General features: G+C 41.0%; 1 protein-coding gene and 1 pseudogene across 2 annotated transcripts; both read left to right on the top strand.

Moving 5' to 3' along the window:
* Nucleotides 1-915: 915 nt before the first annotated feature.
* cdhr5b (cadherin-related family member 5b) lies at nucleotides 916-19,710 on the top strand. Of its 2 annotated transcripts, XM_029751508.1 has the most exons (15): nucleotides 916-1,135; nucleotides 8,778-8,953; nucleotides 9,164-9,214; nucleotides 9,748-9,837; nucleotides 10,118-10,204; nucleotides 10,320-10,418; nucleotides 10,572-10,748; nucleotides 10,942-11,032; nucleotides 11,226-11,323; nucleotides 11,772-11,978; nucleotides 12,430-12,546; nucleotides 12,693-12,759; nucleotides 12,966-13,157; nucleotides 16,622-16,797; nucleotides 17,188-19,710. In XM_029751508.1, exons 1-15 carry the CDS (start codon nucleotides 1,045-1,047, stop codon nucleotides 17,740-17,742), a joined length of 2,274 nt encoding a protein of 757 aa, XP_029607368.1. In that variant the 5' UTR covers nucleotides 916-1,044; the 3' UTR covers nucleotides 17,743-19,710. The 2 variants fall into 2 exon arrangements, with proteins under 2 accessions (XP_029607368.1, XP_029607369.1); XM_029751509.1 differs by lacking the exon at nucleotides 12,966-13,157 and having other exon boundaries at nucleotides 917-1,135.
* LOC115193109 (uncharacterized) lies at nucleotides 15,865-15,923 on the top strand (annotated as a pseudogene).
* Nucleotides 19,711-21,535: the final 1,825 nt, after the last annotated feature.

Raw genomic sequence — 21,535 nt, 5'->3', positions numbered from 1 at the left:
GTTCCACCCATTCAAAGGTCCTCCAGCATCTTTCATCGAAACGATGAAACAATCTTCTACTAATCGTTTCCTTATTAATGTCACGCCCTGATATGTTTCACCTGTCCTTGTGCTTGCCTCCACCCCCCTCCAGGTGTTGCCCATCTTCCCCACTTAACCCCTGGGTATTCATACCTGTGTTTTCTGTCTGTCTGTGCCAGTTCGTCTTGTTTGTTCAAGCCAACCAGCGTTTGCTCAGCTCCTGTCATGTCATGTCATATGGATCTAATTCTCCCCAAATCATTAAAGTAGTGTCTGCAGTAGGTAACGTTGATATTTGGATAGTCAGTAATATAGGCCTTTGTAACTCCTGATATTTGTTGTCCTCGTGTGGATGGTTGCTGTACATTTATTGCGCACAGTCATGAAGTTTGTTGCTACTGACCAAAGGCCACCACACATTCCTGTTTTCATTGTCATTCAGACCCGGTGGACTAGTAGTTCCATAATAGAAAATATGACAAATATATCAAATCATCAAATCATTTTTACATGGGCTTAATCCTCCAAGTTTAGGGAGGTCATCATGCCTCAAATGATTTCTTCTTACAGGTTATTCACTATACTTTACAGGTTTGTTCTATTCTCTGGACACTATAGTTTATAGGACAAAAAGGTCCATCACTTTCTCCCATACTGCCCTCAAAACAGATAACTTGCAATTTCTCATATAATGATCAGACAAATAGATCTCATCTCAACCTCAAAAACAGATCTGCTTTCACGTAGGAGTGAAACATGAGTCGTGTGGTTCTTATTATTGTATGATTTCTCCACAACGGATGTGTATCTTTATGTGGGGGGAAAGTCCACCATAGACATGCTCCTCTCCTCTGATCATAAAACAGCAGATAAGCCTTATAGTCACAAAGGTGGAGACTAAAGTCAGTCCTCTCTCCTCAGGCCATATAGTCACTGCTTTATGCGGACAAGTACAAGTCGGTACAAAAGCCCTGCTATTCCTACCTTAATTCATTAGGATTGATCGGACAATTGAACAGGGCAATGGAGAAGAAATATCCACACTTTATTTTGAGGACCGTGTTGAGCTTTCTGCTTGTGTTTTTGCTTCTCAGATCAACTCAAGCACAACAGAGTAAGTATTTCTAAACTGAAATTATTATTGGACATTGACAGGGACACAGCTTCAGGGTCTGCAGCTTTTGAAATATGTTGCAGATTGGTTGTCCAATTACTTTTTTACACTTTGAATTCGGAATTCTAATTTTGGAATTGGAATTTGTCCCAAATAAACAGTTCTGATAAAAAAAATATAGCATTTTCTCAGTCCTTTAATCACCAATGAAACTAAGGCTATATATGTATTACCTGTATTTTCTTATTTAATTACACAAACCGTAAAGCTACCCACTTGGCACAAACTGGTTGTTTCAACGTAATTTACCAACTTATTGTGACATGGAATCTACGTGGGAAATACATTGGATTTGAAAAAAGTTATCAACGTAAACTGTTGTTTTGAGGGTAAAATTTCAACCACAGGATTATGTCATCCCGGTAAGAATTTTCAACATAGACAAACCTTGTATAAAATATGTTGAATTTGTACATTTAAAACAACATCTGATCTTCAACGTAATATCCACTGTAGTTGATATATCTACAGCTATCCCGAGTTTTAACCAAGTTTTAACCCATCCAGAGTTGTAACCAAGCCCGGCTTAGCTTTGATATTTGTCACTGACTATAACCAACGTGCTATCATGAGAATGATTGTTGAGAAATCTTAACTTAATAGATTCACTATTGCTATCGAAGTCATTCCAAAGACTAGACTCAACAGAGGGACCGAGCTCCATGCCATCCAGGACCTGTATACCAGGTGGTGTCAGAGGAAGGCCCAAAAAATTGTAAAATACTCCATCACCCAAGTCACAGTCTGTTCTCTCTGCTATCGCATGGCAAGCAGTAATGGAGCACCAAGTCTGGGACCAAAAGGCTTCTGAACAGCTTCTACCCCAAAGCTATAAGACTTCTGAACAGTTAATTAAAGGGCTACCCAGACTATCTGCTTTTCACCCCTACCTACGTGTACATAGTACGTCAATCACTTAACCAAACCTACATGTACATTTTAACTTGAATGAATCACCCCAACTACCTCGTACCCCAGTACACTGACTCAGTACCGATACACCTTGTATATAGCCTGTATATAGCCTCGTTATTGTTATTTTATTGTGTTACTATTTTCTTTTTATCTGTTTGTACATTTTCTATTTTTTAACTGCATTGTTGGGAAAGGGCTTGTAAGTAAGCATTTCACAGAAAAGTCTACACTTTTTTGGGGGGGGGGGGCGGCAGCGTAGCCTAGTGGTTAGAGCGTTGGGCTAATAACCGAAAGGTTGCAAGTTTGAATCCCCGAGCTGACATGGTACAAATCTGTCGTTCTGCCCCTGAACAAGGCAGTTAACCCACTGTTCCTAGGCCGTCAAAGAAAATAAGAATTTGTTCTTAACTGACTTGTCTGGTAAAATAAAAACATTGTCATTTTCGGCGCATTTGATTTTGAACAGAGCAGATGAAGTGTAACCATACTTTATCAATCACATACAGTATTTGGGAAGTCATCAACAGCTATTGTTTAAATTCAGCCCAGGATTAAACTAAAATAGACAATAGATATAAGTTTCAAGCTTTGATTGATTTCATAATAAATATGTTGGATCTCCATCTCAACCAAAAATGTATGTTAAAAAATAGAATTAAATCAAATCCAACAGTATTTAATGTGCATATAAAGTTTGATTTGATGTAGTCCTATTCTTTAACTTAGATTTTTGGTTAAAATGAAGACGTGAATCCAACATTTCAATTATTAATTTGTAGACAAACTAGAATTAAAGATAGACTCAGTGTCACAGATGGAGCTATCCAAGCAGAAGAAATATCTCCTTCAAATGTTGATATTTGGTTGATGTCACAGTTGTCTAAAGGATTGGACCAAGGCGCAGCGTGTTTGTAGTTCCACATCTTTATTAATCCGTGAAATGTAATCCAATACACCAAATACTTGAAATAACAAAACAACAAAGCATGACGCAGAGAGAAAACACACTACTCAAAAATAATCACCCACAAAAACAGGTGGGACAAACATCAGCTTAAATATGACCTCCAATTAGAGACAACGACAACCAGCTGCCTCTAATTGGAGATCATACCAAACAAAACCAACATTGAAATACAAAACTAGAAACTGATCATAGAAATACAAAACAGACAAACACCCCCTGTCACGCCCTAACCTACTCTACCATAGAAAATAACAACTTACTATGGTCAGGACGTGACAGTTGCATTGACAACCAAACACAATTCAGTATCACTTTTTTTAATTAAATGTTTTATTTCATCTTTATTTAACCAGGTAGGCTAGTTGAGAACAAGTTCTCATTTGCAACTGCGACCTGGCCAAGATAAAGCAAAGCAGTTCGACACACAACAACACAGAGTTACACATGGAATAGACAAACATACAATCAATAGTACAGTAGAAAAGTCTATATACAGCATGTGCAAATGAGGTAGGATAAGAGAGGCAAGGCAATAAATAGGCCATGGTGGTGAAGTAATTACAATATAGCAATTAAACACTGGAATGGTAGAATGTGCAGAAGATGAATGTCAAAGTAGAATTACTGGGGTGAAAAGGAGCAAGATAAATAAATAAATACAGTATGGGGATGCGGTAGATTGGATGGGCTATTTACAGATGAGCTATGAACAGGTGCAGTGATCTGTGAGCTGCTCTGACAGCTGGTGCTTAAAGCTAGTGAGGGTGTTAAGAGTCTCCAGCTTCAGTGATTTTTGCAGTTTGTTCCAGTCATTGGTAGCAGAGACCTGGAAGGAGAGGCGGCCAAAGAAAGAATTGGCTTTGGGGGTGACCAGTGAGATACACCTGCTGGAGCACGTGCTACGTGTGGGTGCTGCTATGGTGACCAGTGAGCTGAGATAAGGCAGGGCTTTACCTAGCAGAGACTTGCAGATGACCTGGAGCCAGTGGGTTTGGTGATGAATATGAAGCGAGGGCCAGCCAACGAGAGCGTACAGGTCGCAGTGGTGGGTAGTATATGGGGCTTTGGTGACAGTCTATCACAAGGCACTGGGATAGACTGCATCCAATTTCTTGAGTAGAGTATTTGAGGCTATTTTGTAAATTACATCGCCGAAGTCGAGGATCGGTAGGATGGTCAGTTTTACGAGGGTGTGTTTGGCAGCATGAGTGAAGGATGCGAAATAGGAAGCCGATTCTAGATTTAATTTTGGATTGGAGATGTTTAATGTGAGTCTGGAAGGAGAATTTACAGTCTAACCAAACACCCAGGTATTTGTAGTTGTCCACATATTCTAAGTCAGAACCGTCCAGAGTAGTGATGCTGGACGGGCGGGCAAGTGCGAGTAGCGATTTGTTGAAGAGCATGCATTTAGTTTTACTTGCGTTTAAGAGCAGTTGGAGGCCACGGAAGGAGAGTTGTATGGCATTGATGCTCGTCTGGAGGTTAGATAACACAGTGTCCAAAGACGGGCCAGAGGTATACAGAATGGTGTCATCTGCGTAGAGGTGGATCAAAGAATCACCAGCAGCAAGAGCGACATCCTTGATGTATACAGAGAAGAGAGCTGGCCCGAGAATTGAACCATGTGGCACCCCCATAGAGACTGCCAGAGGTCCGGACAACAGGCCCTCCGATTTGACACACTGAACTCTATCAGAGAAGTAATTGGTGAACCAGGCGAGGTAATCATTTGAGAAACCAAGGCTGTTGAGTCTGCCAATAAGAATGTTGTGATAGACAGAGTCAAAAGCCTTAGCCAGGTCGATGAATACAGCTGCACAGTAATGTCTCTTATCGATGGCGGTTATGATATTGTTTAGGACCTTGAGCGTGGCTGAGGTGCACCCATGACCAGCTCTGAAACCAGATTGCATAGCGGAGAAGGTACGGTGGGATTCGAAATGGTCGGTAATCTGTTAGTTAACTTGGCTTTCGAAGACCTTAGAAAGGCAAGGTAGAATAGATATAGATCTGTAGCAGTTTGGGTCTAGAGTGTCTCCCCCTTTGAAGAGGGGGATGACCGCGACAGCTTTCCAATCTATGGAAATCTCAGACGATACGAAAGAGAGGTTGAACAGGCTAGTAATAGGGGTTGCAACAATTTTGGCACATAATTTTAGAAAGAGAGGGTCCAGATTGTCTAGCCCGGCTGATTTGTAGGGGTCCAGATTTTGCAGCTCTTTCAGAACATCAGCTATCTGGATTTGGGTGAAGGAGAAGTGGGGGGGGGGGGGGGGGGGAGGGGTTGGGCGAGTTGCTGTGGGGGGAGGAGGGCAGTTGATCGGGGCAGTGGGCAGCTGGGAGGAGGTGCTCTTATTCTCCATGGACTTTACGGTGTCCCATAACTTTTTGGAGTTTGAGCTACAGGATGCAAATTTCTGCTTGAAAAAGCTAGCCTTAGCTTTCCTAACTGCCTGTGCATATTTGTTCCTAACTTCCCTGAAAAGTTGCATATCACGGGGGCTGTTCGATGCTAATGCAGAACGCCACAGGATGTTTTTGTGCTGGTCAAGGGCAGTCAGGTCTGGAGAGAACCAAGGGCTATATCTATTCCTGGTTAAAAAAAAATTGAATGGGGCATGCTTATTTAAGATGGTGAGGAAGGCACTTTTAAAGAATAACCAGGCATCCTCTACTGACGGGATGAGGTCAATATCCTTCCAGGATACCCGGGCCAGGTCGATTAGAAAGGCCTGCTCGCTGAAGTGTTTTAGAGCGTTTGACAGTGATGAGGGGTGGTCGTTTGACCGTAGACCCATTACGGATGCAGGCAATGAGGCAGTGATCACTGAGATCTTGGTAGAAAACAGCAGAGGTGTATTTGGAGGGCAAGTTGGTTTGGATGATACCTATGAGGGTGCCCGTGTTTACCGATATGGGGTTGTACCTGGTGGGTTCATTGATAATTTGTGTGTGATTGAGGGCATCAAGTTTAGATTGTAGGATGGCCGGGGTGTTAAGCATGTCCCAGTTTAGGTCACCTATTAGCATGAGCTCTGAAGATAGATGGGGGGCAATCAATTCACATATGGTGTCCAGGGCACAGCTGGGGGCAGAGGGTGGTCTATAGCAAGCGGCAACATTGAGAGACTTGTTTCTGGAAGGATGGATTTTTAAAAGTAGAAGTTCGAATTGTTTGGGTACAGACCTGGATAGTAAGACAGAACCCTGCAGGCTATCTCTGCAGTAGATTGCAACACCGCCCCCTTTGGCAGTTCTCTCTTGTCGGAAAATGTTATAATTAGGGATGGAGATTTCAGGGTTTTTGGTGGACTTCCTAAGCCAAGATTCAGACACGGCTAGGACATCCAGGTTGGCAGAGTGTGCTAAAGCAGTGAATCAAACAAACTTAGGGAGGAGGCTTCTAATGTTAACATGCATGAAACCAAGGCTTTTACGGTTACAGAAGTCAACAAATGAGAACACCTGGGGAGTAGGTGTGGAGCTAGGCACTGCAGGGCCTGGATTAACCTCTATATCACCAGAGGAACAGAGGAGGAGTAGGATGAGGGTACGGCTAAAGGCTATCAGGACTGGTCGTCTAGTGCGTTCAGAGCAGAGAGTAAAAGGAGCAGGTTTCTGGGCATGAGAGAATAGATTCAAGGCGTAATGTACAGACAGAGGTTTGGTAGGATGTGAGTACATTGGAGGTAAACCTAGGCATTGAGTAATGATGAGAGAGATATTGTCTCTAGAGACATTTAAACCAGGTGATGTCTCAGCAAATGTGGGAGGTGGAACTAAATGGTAGGTTAAGGCATATTGAGCAGGGCTAGTGTCTCTACAGTGAAATAAGGCAATAATCACTAACCAGGACAGTAATGGACAAGGCATATTGATATTAGGGAGAGGCATGCGTAGCCGGGTGATCAATAGGGGTCCAGTGAGTGGTTGGGCTGGTTGGAGACACGACGATACAGACAGCTAGCAGACCGGGGCTAGCAAGCTAGCAGAAGGGCCTTCGAGGGACATCTCAATGGAGGAAAGTCTGTTTTAGCCTCCGCGTGCGGTGACGTCGATAGGCCAGTCGTGATGAATTAGTAGGCTTCCGAGTAGCAGAGGGGTCCAAGTCCAATTGGCAAAATAGGTATAGTGGCCCAAGAAATTGGCCGATGGATCTATACAGCTAACAGTCCAATATGCTCTAGACAGCTAGCGGCATTCAGGGGATGTCGCGATGCAGAGGCCAATTGAGTACCCCCTCGAGTAGATTACATCGTAGTCCAGTCGTGAAGGATCGGCGGGGTTCCGTGCCCCATACCAGCAATAGAAGGGGTCCGGGTATTGTAGCCCAGGAGTGGCAGATGGGCCTCTTTAGCTAGCCGGGAAAAAGGCCTAGCGTGGGCTAGCTCCAGGCTAATTGGTGCTTGTTCCGAGACCGACGTTAGCCAGTAGTCACTTGGATAGGAGCTAGCTAGCTGCGATGATCCAGGTGAAAATGTCCAGAGCTTGCGGTAGGAATCTGGGGAAATGGAGAGAAAATAGGTCCGGTATGCTCTGGTTTGAGTCTCGTTGTACAAACTGGCGAGAGCTTTCCGAGCTAAAGGTTAGCTGATGACCGCTAGCAGTGGCTACTAGCTAGTAGCTAGTGAGCTGGCTAGCTGCTGTTGGGGGATTCCAGGTTCGAGGTGAATAAAAATACTTTAGAAAAAAACAGATCCGCACCACATTGGGTGAGGCGGGTTGCAGGAGAGTGTTTTGAAGTTGAGGTTTAGAAAAAAATATAAAAAAGATGCGAAGAAAATTATATAAAAGGATATATACACGGGACACGTCAAGACGAGGACAAAAGACGTCTGACTGCTACGCCATCTTGGATTCAGGATTTTTGTAATACATTAAATAGCCTTTTAACTTTTCTACAGGTTAACAAATTATATGTTGGATTCATGTCTCCATCTCAACCTAAAATAAAAGTTAAATACATCAAATAATAGGATTAAGCCAGTGGCTCAGATCTAACTATCCAAGCAGTAGATACATCTCCTTTAAATGTTGATTTTTGGTTGCGTTGTCAACCAAACACAATTCAATATTACTTTTGTAAGGCAGTAAATAGCCTAATGTTAAGGATATCTTGAAAACGAATGTAACCATTTTTATTCAACCATAAAATGAGTAACACATCCATGGCCACATGTTGAGGTTACCCTAATATAACTATAAAATTATTTTTATGTAATCATAGAAAGCATGCTTGTTCAGGGTCGCAGGTCTGTGGAAATCTTCACAATTGCTGTAATAATCTGCACAGAATCTCGAACAGCATTGATCACTTGCAATATATACTTTAATGTAACACATTAAGTTGTTGTATGAATACAAAAGATCTGACATTGTATTACCATTTGAACTTAGTTGTGCTTTTAAATGGTTGAAAGTGCTGTGATAACACATTGAGAATTCCTCAAACTTTTGACTGTCTTTTTGAATTGGTGAAAATAGGTTGGAATCTCATTCATCAACATACTGTATCCACCAAATATTACCCAATTCTCCATGTTTAATGACGTTGTTTGCCCAGTGGGATAATATCCATAGAGTTCAAACACATTTTGCTTGAATGATACTTTCATTGAAAACAGACAATTATTTTTTGTTACATAATTTGTGTACTGTTCATTCATTGTTATACGTATTTTCTCTCTTTCATTGCAGTTTGCTCCATGCCTATGGCTACGCCTCTCACTATTAGAGAGAATAACGTTGTTGGTGCTGTTGTGACCACAATCACCACAGAAGAAGGAGTGAGCCTAATTATTGCCAGTAATCCTGCAGACTCTTTCGGTCTGAGTGGCAATGATCTTACAGCGATAAAGGTTTTGGACTATGAGGTATGTTATCACTATTTAGCATGAATATGTGTTCATCTTGGATCTAGATTAAGCTACGAAAGGCACATGCGTTGTTGGGTACACTTAATTCCCTTGGCTCTGCTGGTGCCTTTTCCACATTAATTAGCCCTTTTCTTGCAGTTGATTATGAATATAGTCAATTGTATAATGCAGATGAGACGTTGATGTGTAATTTTGTTTATTTCACAGACTAGCCCGTCTTTCACCGTTGACCTGCTTTGTAAAAAAGGTGATCAATTTGTAAGTGCACTTTCTTGTACTTTTAATCATCGATATGTAATGGGAGTGGCTACAGTATGGGCAAGCTGGACCAATAAATAAATCATTTAAAAGTAATTACAATAAAAAAAGTAATGCCCATAATACAATGATCGACTTTATAATAAAAATTATTTGGATTTGAGATTCATTCAGTCTACACACTTGTGTATGGTAATTTTATTGAATACACATACAGATCCACTGTACATTTAGTTTACTATCAAAGTGTAAATGGAGAAATATTCCAGACTGCATTCCATGACATTTTCACGTGCAAATAGCACATGATTTCTATTATACAGTATACCTGTAGTGCTCAAGGGACAACACTCCTGAAGACCAAAATGACTTAAAAAAGATTTCTTCAAAGCTACTGTGACCTTTTTTGAGGCAAAACCCTTAAATATCGTTAGATTTATAACAGATGGCATGCAATATTAAACCTAAGTTAAACCTCATTTTACTTATATACCTCTATGGAGTCAGTAATTCAAATGTGATCTTCATTCCAGCTCACTCTAATAGTAGTGGTACTTATTGAGAATGTGAATGACAACCCGCCAGTATTTGCAGAAAGCCAGTACACTCTTAATGTTGATGAGGTGAGTGCATATTTCTTTCTCAGTTAGTGTACTTCATTATCAGTCATAGGGAAGTTAGATCACGTTTTTAGCTAGTCAGTCAAACAGTTAAGCAGATAAACAGTCTAGCAGTTGATATACTAGCCATGAGTACTTTACCATATTTCTAGAATCCTGTTAAGGTTTCATGGTAGAATGTCTGATTCCATTTACTCTATTTTATATATAAAAAAATATTTAAAAACTACTCATAGGACAGTGACAGAAATAAATACTGTTTGTGTTATTTTCTTTGGACCAGTTGTCACCTGTAGGCAAAAGTGTCGGTGCAATTGTAGCAACAGATGCAGATAAGGATCGACTCTATTACAGCCTAGTGCCAGATACAGTAAGTCTCCATCCTCATCCTGTCTAAATATGAGAGCGAATGCAAAAAGGAAATGCTCCTCCCAGCCATACATAACTTATCTTAAATAAAATAACGTCCTTTTAAATTCTCACAGGAGGGGTTTAAACTGCAAGAAAACAGCCCAAATATACTAGTGCAACAAGTTCTTGACTATGACGCAGGGACAAGTGTGACACTTATATTATCTGCTCAGGTGAGTGCTGGTTCTGTTTTTATAGTTCTTATAATGAAAGTGATTGATTGTTTGGGGCCGTGGAATAATAAACTGTATTGTTTGAAACCATCATCTCTTTGACGGCATCCAAGCTTTAGATCTTCACCGAGTCCTTTGTTGTGTTTTTTTTAGGATACCCCCACATCCACACCACCTTCATTCACTGCCACAACCACTATCCAAGTCAACATCTTGGACATTGACAACCGTCCACCATGGTTCCAGCCCTGCACAGAAACCATAGTTGACATGTCCAAAATCTGCCTCAGCTCTGGATATACAGGAAAAGTCAACCTAACAGAGCAAGAGGTGCGTCCACCATCCTCCCTCCTCTAAAAACAGCAACGTTGTTATAATCTTATAATACATTTGACTAATATTCACAATCCACTCAGTACAGCTAGCCATCATTATGTGTTTAGCTTAGCCCATGACATTGTTGGATTGAAATAGTAGTAACAGTAGCCACAGTAAGTCATGCAAAGTCTCATTTACGTCCCAGGTTGGTGCATTGCCATTGCAGCCAGGTCCGGTGCGTGCCATTGATGGTGACAAAGGCTTAAATGTGCCGATAATGTACAGATTTCCAACTGGTAAGCATCATGAATATTCAACATTTTACATGTAAATACTCTCAGAAATATCACGATCATTGATACTGACAGACTCGGCTATCATTCACAGAGCAACTATCTCACCTATAGTCCTGGCCAACAACACATTTCTTCTCCAATGAAAGTACCTCTACTAACAGGGCTCTCACGTGTCTTTTTTTCTCTTTTTAAGGGTCTGAATCTGGCATTTTTCAGATCAATCAAAACACTGGGGACATCACCATGTTGAAAGCGGCGGATGTAGCGGGTCCACTGACCTTAACAGTTCTGGTAATAAAAGTTTCTCTGAAATAGTTCATGAATCCATAATGTCCATATAGACCTCTGCCAACCATATAGTCTATACACGCTTAGAAAAAAAGGTGCCATCTAGAATTGAAAAGGGTTTTTCGGTTGTCCCCATAGGAGAACCCTTTGAAGAACTCCTTTTGGTTCCAGGTAGAACCCTTTTGGTTCCAGGTGGAACCCTTTTGGGTTCCCTGTAGAACCCATTTCACAGAGGGTTCTATATGGAACCCAAAATAGTTCTACCTCGAACCAAAAAGGGTTCTCCTATGGGTACAGAAGCAGAACCCTTTTGGAACCCTTTTTTTCTAAGTGTGTAGTTAATGACCTCTTATTGCAATTAATATAATGATGCAGTTGACATCACAGGATTATGTTTTTGTGGCACAGATACAATCATTGATAGAAAATGTTAACACGTTTTTATTCTCAGGCTTTACAGACGTCCAACGGCGACCAGTTCGCGACCACAACGGTCACGATTGATGTTGTGAAAAAGAGTGTGAACCCGCCGCAGTTTGAGAAGACGGAGTATGAGGGCTTCATCTCTGCAGACGCGGGCATAGACAGCATGGTTCTGGAGAGCAAAGCCACAAACAGGCCACTCAGGGTCCAGGCCAAGGACACAGACTATGCTGATGTAAGGTCTATTGGTCTATTCCTATGGCTCAGTTGGTAGAGCATGGTGTTTACAACGCCAGGGTTGTGGGTTCGATTCCCACGGGGGGCCAGTACAAAAAAAATACAAAAATGCATGAAATTAAATGTATGCATTCACTACTGTAAGTCGCTCTGGATAAGAGCGTCTGCTAAATGACTAAAATGTAAAATGATATTCCCTTGTGTCGGTAGCAGTGAAAACACATTGCACACGTAAAGTACAGATCTCTGACAAAAGGTTGCAATTAATGTGTGACTTTGATATTTATTGGAGATATTTTATTTTTTATTGAGACCTCAAATATGCTACAGATGATATTGATCACACTAACTCTAAATATGATCTTTAGTGATCTTACATTTCCCATTTCAGGGACCTTATTGCATGGTTCCCCTATCTAACATTATGGCTAACCAATCCTTCTCTACAGGGCTTCAACCCTGATGTGAGATATGAGGTTCAGGGAAGCCATGATGAATTCTCCATTACTCCGCAAGGCTTCATCCTCATGACTAAAAACGTTATGCCAGGCACTGTTTCCTTGAATGTGAGTGTGTTCTGTTCCTTTTAAGCCAAAACAACAACCTACAAATAAACTGAAGTAAAGTCTACTGTAGGTGTTTGAGTAAGACGTAAAAAAAAACTATCTTGTACTTAGACTTTCAATGTTTAACTTTTTGTTTGTTTGCTCAGTTGCATGCCATCGACTCATCCAATGCAGAATCAACTACAGCATCTCTCAAGGTGGAGGTCATGCCAGGTAAAACCCATTAATGTAGCTAATATACTTACATAGTTATAAATAACGCTGGTTGTCCATTACCATCCCTGCTCTCCATTAATTACACGCAAATCACGTGCTATTGCGCGCCCTATGTCATTCTCCATGCTATGCTATTAATAACCCTGGTGAGGGACAGGGAGGGGGTCCATGCTGAACAGCTGCTGACACTGCTCTCCTCCCAGGGATTACAACCATGGCCCCAACTACCACTGACATGGCCACCACTGTTATGGCCACCACTGACATGGCCACTACTGACATGGCCACCACTGACAGGGCCACCACTGACAGGGCCACCACTGATATGGCCACCACTGACATGGCCACCACTGACATGGCTACTGCCACCCATGCCGCCATCAACTTCACAACAGGTACCCACATGGAAAAATACTACAGTTTACTATAGAATTTTATAGTATTTACAATAGAATTCTCTAGTAAACTGTAGTAAATGGTAGTATACTGTAGAATACTATACTCCATACTGTAGTATCCCTCTATCATGTCTAGTACTTACTTTAGAATATTTCAGTATACTGTAGAATATTATACTACACACTGTAGTATCCCCCTTGATTGTGTTGCGCTTACTTTATAATTTAGTAGTATATTGGAGAATACGATAGTAAATACTACAGTATTATCCACATTTAAACACTGTAGTACTAAAGTCAAGTAAATAATGCAAAAACACTACAGTGTCTGCAAAAACACTATAGTTTTTAACTATAGTAATACTACAGGATTTAATTTGCATACACCCCACCCATTCCTATCCACCATATCCCAATTTGTGCCACCCTATCCCCAACCCTTACCCTAATCCGGGTTCGGATCCTCCCCTCCCCTCTCACTTACTAAACATTATTGGCATCTACAAACAGTTCTTTACACTTTTACCTTTCTAAACTCTGCTGCTATTTTAACTCTTCTCCCACAAACTACTTTTAACTCATCTCGTTGGCACTCTTCTTTCCTTTATTAACAAAAATAAAGAAATATATCAAATATAAATACAATTAAAAAAATTTAAATTTAGATATTAATTAAAATGTTTTTTTTGCAAAACGATATGCATTTATTAGGTACACCTCCATTTGGTTCACTCCTACAGACAGTGAGTTATGTGGCAGACAGGCATCGAGGCATTCAGTTACTGTTTGATTGAAAGTTAGAATGGGAAAAACTAGTGACCTAAACTAGCTTGGTATGATCGTCAGTGCCAAGCACGCCAGTTCCAGTATCTAAGAAACGTCCGGCCTCCTGGGCTTTTCACACACGACAGTGTCTAGGATTTACCGAGAATGGTGCGACAAACAAAAAACATCCAATCAGCGGCAGTATGTGGGCGAAAAAACAGCTTGTTGATGAGAGGTCAAAGGAGAATGGCATAAATTATACAAGCTAACAGGCGGGTCACAAACTAGCAAATAACGGCACAGTACAACAGGGGTGCGCAGAACGGCATCTCGGGAATGCACAACTCGTCCGTCCTTGTCACAGATGGGCTACTGCAGCAGACGACCACACCGGGTTTCACTTCCATCAGCTAAAAACAAGAAGAAGCGGCTCCAGTGGACACGTGATCACCAACACTGGACAACTGAAGAGTGGAAAAACTTTGCCTGGTCCGACAAATCCTGGTTCCTGTTGTGGCATGATTATGGCAGAGTCATCAGCCTATTCCTGACTGAAAATATTTGGCATGGGTCCTCAAATCCTCAAAAAGTTATACAGCTGCACCATCGAGAGTATCCTGACTGGTTGCATCACCGCCTGGTATGGCAACTGCTCGGCCTATGACCGCAAGGCGCTATAGAGCGTAGTGAGTACGGCCCAGTATATCCTGAGGCCAAGCTTCCTGCCATCCAGGACTTCAATACCAGGCGGTGTCAGAGGAAGGCCCTAAAAATTGCCAAAGACTCCAGCCACCCTACTCATGGACTGTTCTCTCTGCTACCGCATAGCAAGTGGTACCAGAGCGCAAAGTCAAGGTCCAAAAGCCTTCTTAACAGCTTCTACCACCAAGCCATAAGACTGCTGAACAGCTAATCAAATGGCTACCTGGACTATTTGCATTGCCCCCCCCACCCCCTCTTTTTTTACACAGCTGCTACTCGTTCTTTATTATCTATTATCTATGCATAGTCATTTTACCCCTACCTATATGTATATATTACCTTAATTACCTCGACAAACCTGTACCCCCACACATTGACTCGGTACTGGTAACCCCTGTATACAGCCTCGTTATTGTTATTTTTGAATATATATAAAAAAAATATTAACCTTTATTTAACTTACCAAGTCAGTTAAGAACAAATTGTTATTAACAATGACGGCCTACACCGGCCAAACCTGGAAGACGCTGGGCCAATTGTGCATCGCCCTATGGGACTCCCAATCACAGCCAGGAATCGAACCAGGGTGTCTATAATGACGCCTCTAGCCTTAGACCGCTGCGCCACTCGGGAGCCCTATTTATTGTTGCTCTTTTATTTTTTACTTTAGTTTATTTAGTAAATATTTTTCTTAACTCGTATTTTTCTTAAAACTGCACTGTTGGTTAACGACTTGTAAGTAAGCATTTCATAGTAAGGTATTCGGCGCATGTGACAAAGAACATTTTATTTAATTTAATTTTGAGAGTCAGGATTTAGCGTAAGAAGCATGAGTCCACGGCCCCACCCTGCCTGGTGTCAACGGTACAAGCTGGTGGTGGTGTTGTCATGGTGTTGGGAACGTTTTCCTGGCACACGTTAGGTCCCTTGATACCAATTGAGTAACGATTCCATTTCAAGCTGTTCTGGAGGCAAAGGTGGGTCTGACCCTAATGAACTCCCCCCCACCCATCCACTGCACCCTTAATAACAAGCCTTGAGTTAAACACATCCTCCTTCCTTGCCCTCTGACTGCCTTGCCTCCCCCTCTCATCCCATGAAATGGCATGGATAGAAAAGACTAGAATCTGAATTATCCAATCAGGCTCCAGTCCTCCCTGCCTACCTACAGGTTATAGAGAAGAGCAGAAGCTCTGAACTATCCGTTCAGACTCCTCCAGTCCTACCTACCTACAGGTAATGGAAAACTGCTATTTTTGTATTTGTCCAGTAGGTTTCCTCAAGGAGAAAGCCCCCACTTCTATGTCAAAGATAATCAAATAAAAACACTGTAGTAAATACTACAGAAATGTCCTCAAGAACACTACAGTAATTATTACAGTATACTACAATCATGTCCGCAAAAACACTACAGTAATTACTACAGTGAATACTATAGTATATAAATATAGCAATACTACAGTATTTATACCATAGTATACTATAGTATTTTTTCATGTGGGTATCCCCTAACCACCCTTCTTTTTCTCTCAGGAGACTCCAAACACAACCTCACTGATAATGCCTATTGCTGCTGCCTATGCTTCTTACACAAGGTCATTCGCATGGCTTGTCAACACCTCCCAAAAGCCATTCACTGATTGTAAAACCAATGTTCAAAGGTTGCAAACCTGCGCTTACCCAAACTTGCTGAAATTATACTCACACATACCATTAGAGGTATTTCTTTGGACCTTCCTGTGGTTATTGTTAAACCCCTTCCCTAATCCACCTTTTGTAGGTGTTTTAGGGGGGAGTGGGCCATAGAGATGCATATATACAATATTATACAATATTTTTCCATATTTGATTAGTCTCTAGAAAGAACGTTTTCCCTGACCAAGATGGCTGTCCTGTAGACATGTTGGCTGGATGCCAATGTCCATTCTTGTGTTGTATTTACTTCTGTGAGGGGCGGCATGTTTTAAACATTGTGTTTGACCTCGGCCCTGCAGAAGGGGTTCTTGGGGCCCCAGGTGGGTATGGTCCTGGGGACATGGCTGCCCTGGGTGCTAGCCTGGCTGTGTTACTGGTCATCTCTATGGTCGTCATCGGCCTGCTCGTCTTCCGCATCCAGAAGGGCAAGACAGATTGGAGGAAGCTGTCAGAGGCCAGCATCTTCCGTAGCTCTGTGAGTTCATTCTACACTGCAAGAAGAAATAGCAATGCAAAGCTTTTAAAAGCAACACTCAGAACAAAAGGTGCTATCTTGAACCTTAAAGGGTTATTCGACTGTCCCCATATGATAACCCTTTGAAGAGCCCTTTTTGGGTCCAGGTAGAACCCTTTTGAGTTCCATGTAGAACCCCACAGAGGGTTCTACATGGAACCTAAAAGGGTTCTACCTGGAAACAAAAATGGTTCTACCTGGAAACAAAAAGGGTTATCCTATGTGGACAGCTAAAAACAATTTTGAAGTGTAGTAATCAATTGATGGCAAAAAATATATATTTGTGTTAAAGATTTTTGCTCTGCCTCCCTAAATTCAGTCTTTTCTGACTGGTACATTGCTTGTTTGCAGCTTGGGAAAGGTCCCGGCGGACTCAAGGACGGGGTGCAGTACACCAACGAGGGCTTCCAGAATGACGGGGACACTGGCAGCGTGGGATCCAAAGGCCCAGAGGAGATGGATGGGAAGCGGTCCATCGGGAATGGAGTGACCTCCAGAGCTGTGGAAGAGACTGTCATGAAGGTCTCGGCTCCACTGTACTCCAACCTCCTGCTTGACACCAGCAGCCTGGCAGGGTCTGATAAGGCTGACAGCGAGAAGGAGGTGAAGCCCATCCTGACCAAAGAGAGGCGCGTGGAGGAGGGCTACAAGTCAGTCTGGTTCAAAGAGGACATCGACCCCAATGCTAAGGAGGAAGTGGTCATCATACCTGACAATGGGGAGCGGGAAGGTGACGACGATAATGATGATGAGGAAGAGGAGGGGTTTAGAGAGGAGGAAGAAGAATATGACAACTCGTCACCACAGACCCCAAAGGTGTTGTTCTCTGATGCTGATATGGATGATGGCCGTGGGGTGAGGTTTGAGAATTCTGAGAAGGAAAAAATCCAGACGTCTGACCTGTGAGGAGTAGAGGGGTAGGCCTGCACTGGATTTAGCTTGCCTTGTCTGTTTGGGTGGGTGAGGTTTTCTTTTTTTCGTTCAGTTGTACCGGGTAAGCTAAATCTTGCGCAGCTGGGGTCCCATTTATAATTGTTGTGTAAATTCCACACTAAATATCCGTGTGCGCCATTTCTGAAAATAATACGTACGTCTAAAAATATTGAGATTTCTAAACTTGGCACATTTTCTACATACACATTTTTGCCGTTATAATTCAGACCTGTCGTAAAACTGTGCACACATGAACAAGCATTCTAACTCTGTCAGAAAAAGTCCCTCCATTCACCTTTTATAGTGACAATAATGCCCTTTATTTGCTGTATAATTTGGAACTATTGGAATTAGGCCACGTAGGTTTCTGAAAGAAAGAGCAATGGGACATGTGATCACATTTTGTAGAGGTGTGAGCAGAATGTTTGTCTTTTACAGTGACTTTTTCAAACTTAACATTCATGCTGCCTATAGTGAGTGCCAAACACTTTAATGACTGTATATTCAAAACAATTTTACTTTGACAGTATGGGTATAGGCTACAGTATTGCTGAGCAACAGGAGCGTGACATCATAGCCTATTTAAGCCTATACCAAGACAGGAGATAGAAACACAATAATCGATTGATACACAAAATATTGAACAACAATTTGTATTTTGCATAAAACTGTGAGCTGTAGCATTTTACTTAAAAACTACTGGTCTATTTACTGTGTTGGCAGACTGTTTTAATCTTTTGCAGTAACTTATGCTGTATTTAGCAAAGGACTGTGACAATTTCTGAACGAGAAAACGATGGTAAATTGTTGTGGACCTGTCAGCCGAACATTTGACTTCAACAATGTTTTACATTGACTTTTCCCCCAACCTAATATGCTGGACTGCCTGGGAATTCTAGGCTTTTAACAGTAGTAGCATACATATTTCAAAGTAAGATATTAACTGTCTGCATGTTCACCTGTAAATTTGACTGTAGGCTATAAACTGGCTTCCTATGAGATTGCATAAAGCAAAACTTGGAAATCATAGTCTATCTATTTACTAGGCTACTAGGCCCAATTAAATGAGAGATGTGCATGGTAGGCACATTTTTTTGTATGGCTTCTTCGGAAAAACACAGGGTGTCTTCATGTGCTCATTGGAAATTGTAAACTGGAAAGTGGGAAGTCATAAGTCCAACATGAATGTGTTCACATGCCTTTGAAGTTGGAACAATTCATCAACCAAAAATACTTTAGCTAGTTTGATAAGCTAGCTAACATTGATAATAATAAGGTTAGCTAGCTTCCTTAACATTGACATATGGTCAAACTAGCCACATTCTCCATGTTGGTAAGGCTTTAGTTGTCAAAAACTAATTTGTTGTCATCTTTTGGTTGAAAAGGTAAAAGGTCAGTGGTGAAACGTCACAACTCAGCAACTCAATTTCCCACTTGTGATTCCAAGGTGGAGAATCGCTCAACTGAAAATTCCCGCTGAACTAGGAGCTTCCGATAACTCAGATAGCACATGAACTCGGCATAACCTATTACGGCAAGAAAAGGCGAGGCATTTACATCATTTAGCAGACGCTCTTATCAAGAGCGACTTACAGTAGTGAATGCATTCATTTCACATTTCATGCATTTTTTTTTTTTTTTTGGTACTGGCCCCCCATGGGAATCGAACCCACAACCCTGGCGTTGCACACACCATGCTGGCATTGCAAACACCATGCTCTACCAACTGAGCCACAGGTTAGGAAAATGGTTAGGAAAATAAAATAAATAGGAATAGATTCCTGTCTAATCATTCAAAAAAATCTAACAGAAATGGCTTCATGTTGTTATTAAAAAAAGAAGACACTTGCATCATGTCAGATATTGAGTTGAAATGTATTCAATTTTGAGCATACCAATATTACACTTTATATACATCACAGCAGATTGAAATATAACAAAACCAGTTGACATAGAAACACTGGCTTTTCAACAGATTTTTTAAAATTATGTTTATTAATTATGACATTTTGAAAAATATGAATAACATTTCACCCATGAGGCCACTAGAGGGCGATTTGGTAATTTGACTGCAGGAACGAGGTTTTAGACTACTATTATATTGGACAACATGTTAGAACTTCTGCTGCTTTCTCATCAATCCTGGAAACATTTAGTCCTGCCATACTTGCTCTACAGTAGAAGCCATCACTAATCATGTGGAGCTTTGACCCTGGTACACATCGGAGTCATGCTTCCTTGTTGCTTACCGAAACTCTGCTGTTCACTAATCAGTAACTCACTTTATTGCTTGATACAGTACTATTAGAAAATGTGTTATCATACACAAAAACAAACAGAAAAAAATAACATTAAGTGCAATGTTTACTCATTTTGTTTTCCCATTGTTCGGGTAAGATCATTCACAGCTTGAACTTAAGCTTCAACTTTCTTGTATCTTTGTAAATAATGGATGTTAAAAATAAAATTATTTATGTAATAATAAAGAACTCAAGTATGATTTGACAAACCAAATATCGAATGATCATGTCTCACATGAGTTTGATAATACAGACACCTGAATGTAAAAACGTGGCAGTACAGATGCTGATAGCAACAAGTCCTCCATTGTTAGTGCTTGTTTATGATAAGGCCCTGGTTACCAGCAGCCAGGGGCTGTAAAGAGCAATATACTGATGCAAACTAGTGCACTTTGTACTCTAATAAAATAATAATCCATGTACAATAATCATAGATGTACTCATTCTCACAAATATAGAACAACTTAACCCATGACATACCTGGGGAGAACAAGTCCACTTCTCAATCCAATCCATCACAGGGACTGAATAAATATGTTAGCTATTTGTCACTGCAGTACTTGTGTCGAATTACCAAAATAATGTTGTGCCTAACGACCCCACACGCATTCATGTATCAGCAATATCACTATTATCTTAATACCTAATGTCAAATTCCAAATCTGAATAGGAAGTAATATCCTCATAACATTGAATAATACACATGTATAAATGTACGCAGGACGAAAAGCATGTAGTGGGCATGCTGAGTCCATATAGATGGGGATGTGCTGAAGTGATTCAAAAGTCAAAGGAAATCACATTCATTTCCTCATGGCAACAGCAAAACCATAACAAATTGTGATAAACATCGCTGTTGGTGGAACTTCACAACTACACCCAATCAGCTGCAATTACACGACATACACACAAATGCCAAATAACTGGGAGTTAAGTCTTTATTTGATTCATTCATCTCTTTACACACAAAAATGTCAAATAGAGGTCATGTTTAAATAGGGAGATTAACCAGGGAAATGAACACAGGAAAATGTACCCACTTACTCATAAAACAAACAAAACTTTGAATGCTGTGAAAATTATTTATGATACAAATGCTATCAGTGTGAGAGAAGTTAATTGTCTGCTTATCCTCCTTTTCAAGAACAAATATAATTTTACAAAGTTTGTTATTCTAAAATAATAATTTTAAATCTATGAAAGCACGAGAGACTGAAAAATAGCTTCTATCTCAAGGACATCAGACTGTTAAACAGCCCTCACTAACATAGAGAGGCTGCTGCCTGCATACAGACTTGAAATCATGGATCACTAGTCACATTAATGATGCCACTTTAATGATGTTTACATATCTTGCATAACTCCTCCCATATGTATATACTGTATTTTATACCATCAGGTGTTTTAGCATTACTCCTCCCATGTGTATATACTGTATTTTATACCATCAGGTGTTTTAGCATTAC

This window comes from Salmo trutta, chromosome 4, assembly GCF_901001165.1.
Source record: "Salmo trutta chromosome 4, fSalTru1.1, whole genome shotgun sequence".
Classification (NCBI taxonomy): Eukaryota; Metazoa; Chordata; class Actinopteri; order Salmoniformes; family Salmonidae; genus Salmo; species Salmo trutta.
This window is presented reverse-complemented; position numbering and strand designations above follow the sequence as displayed.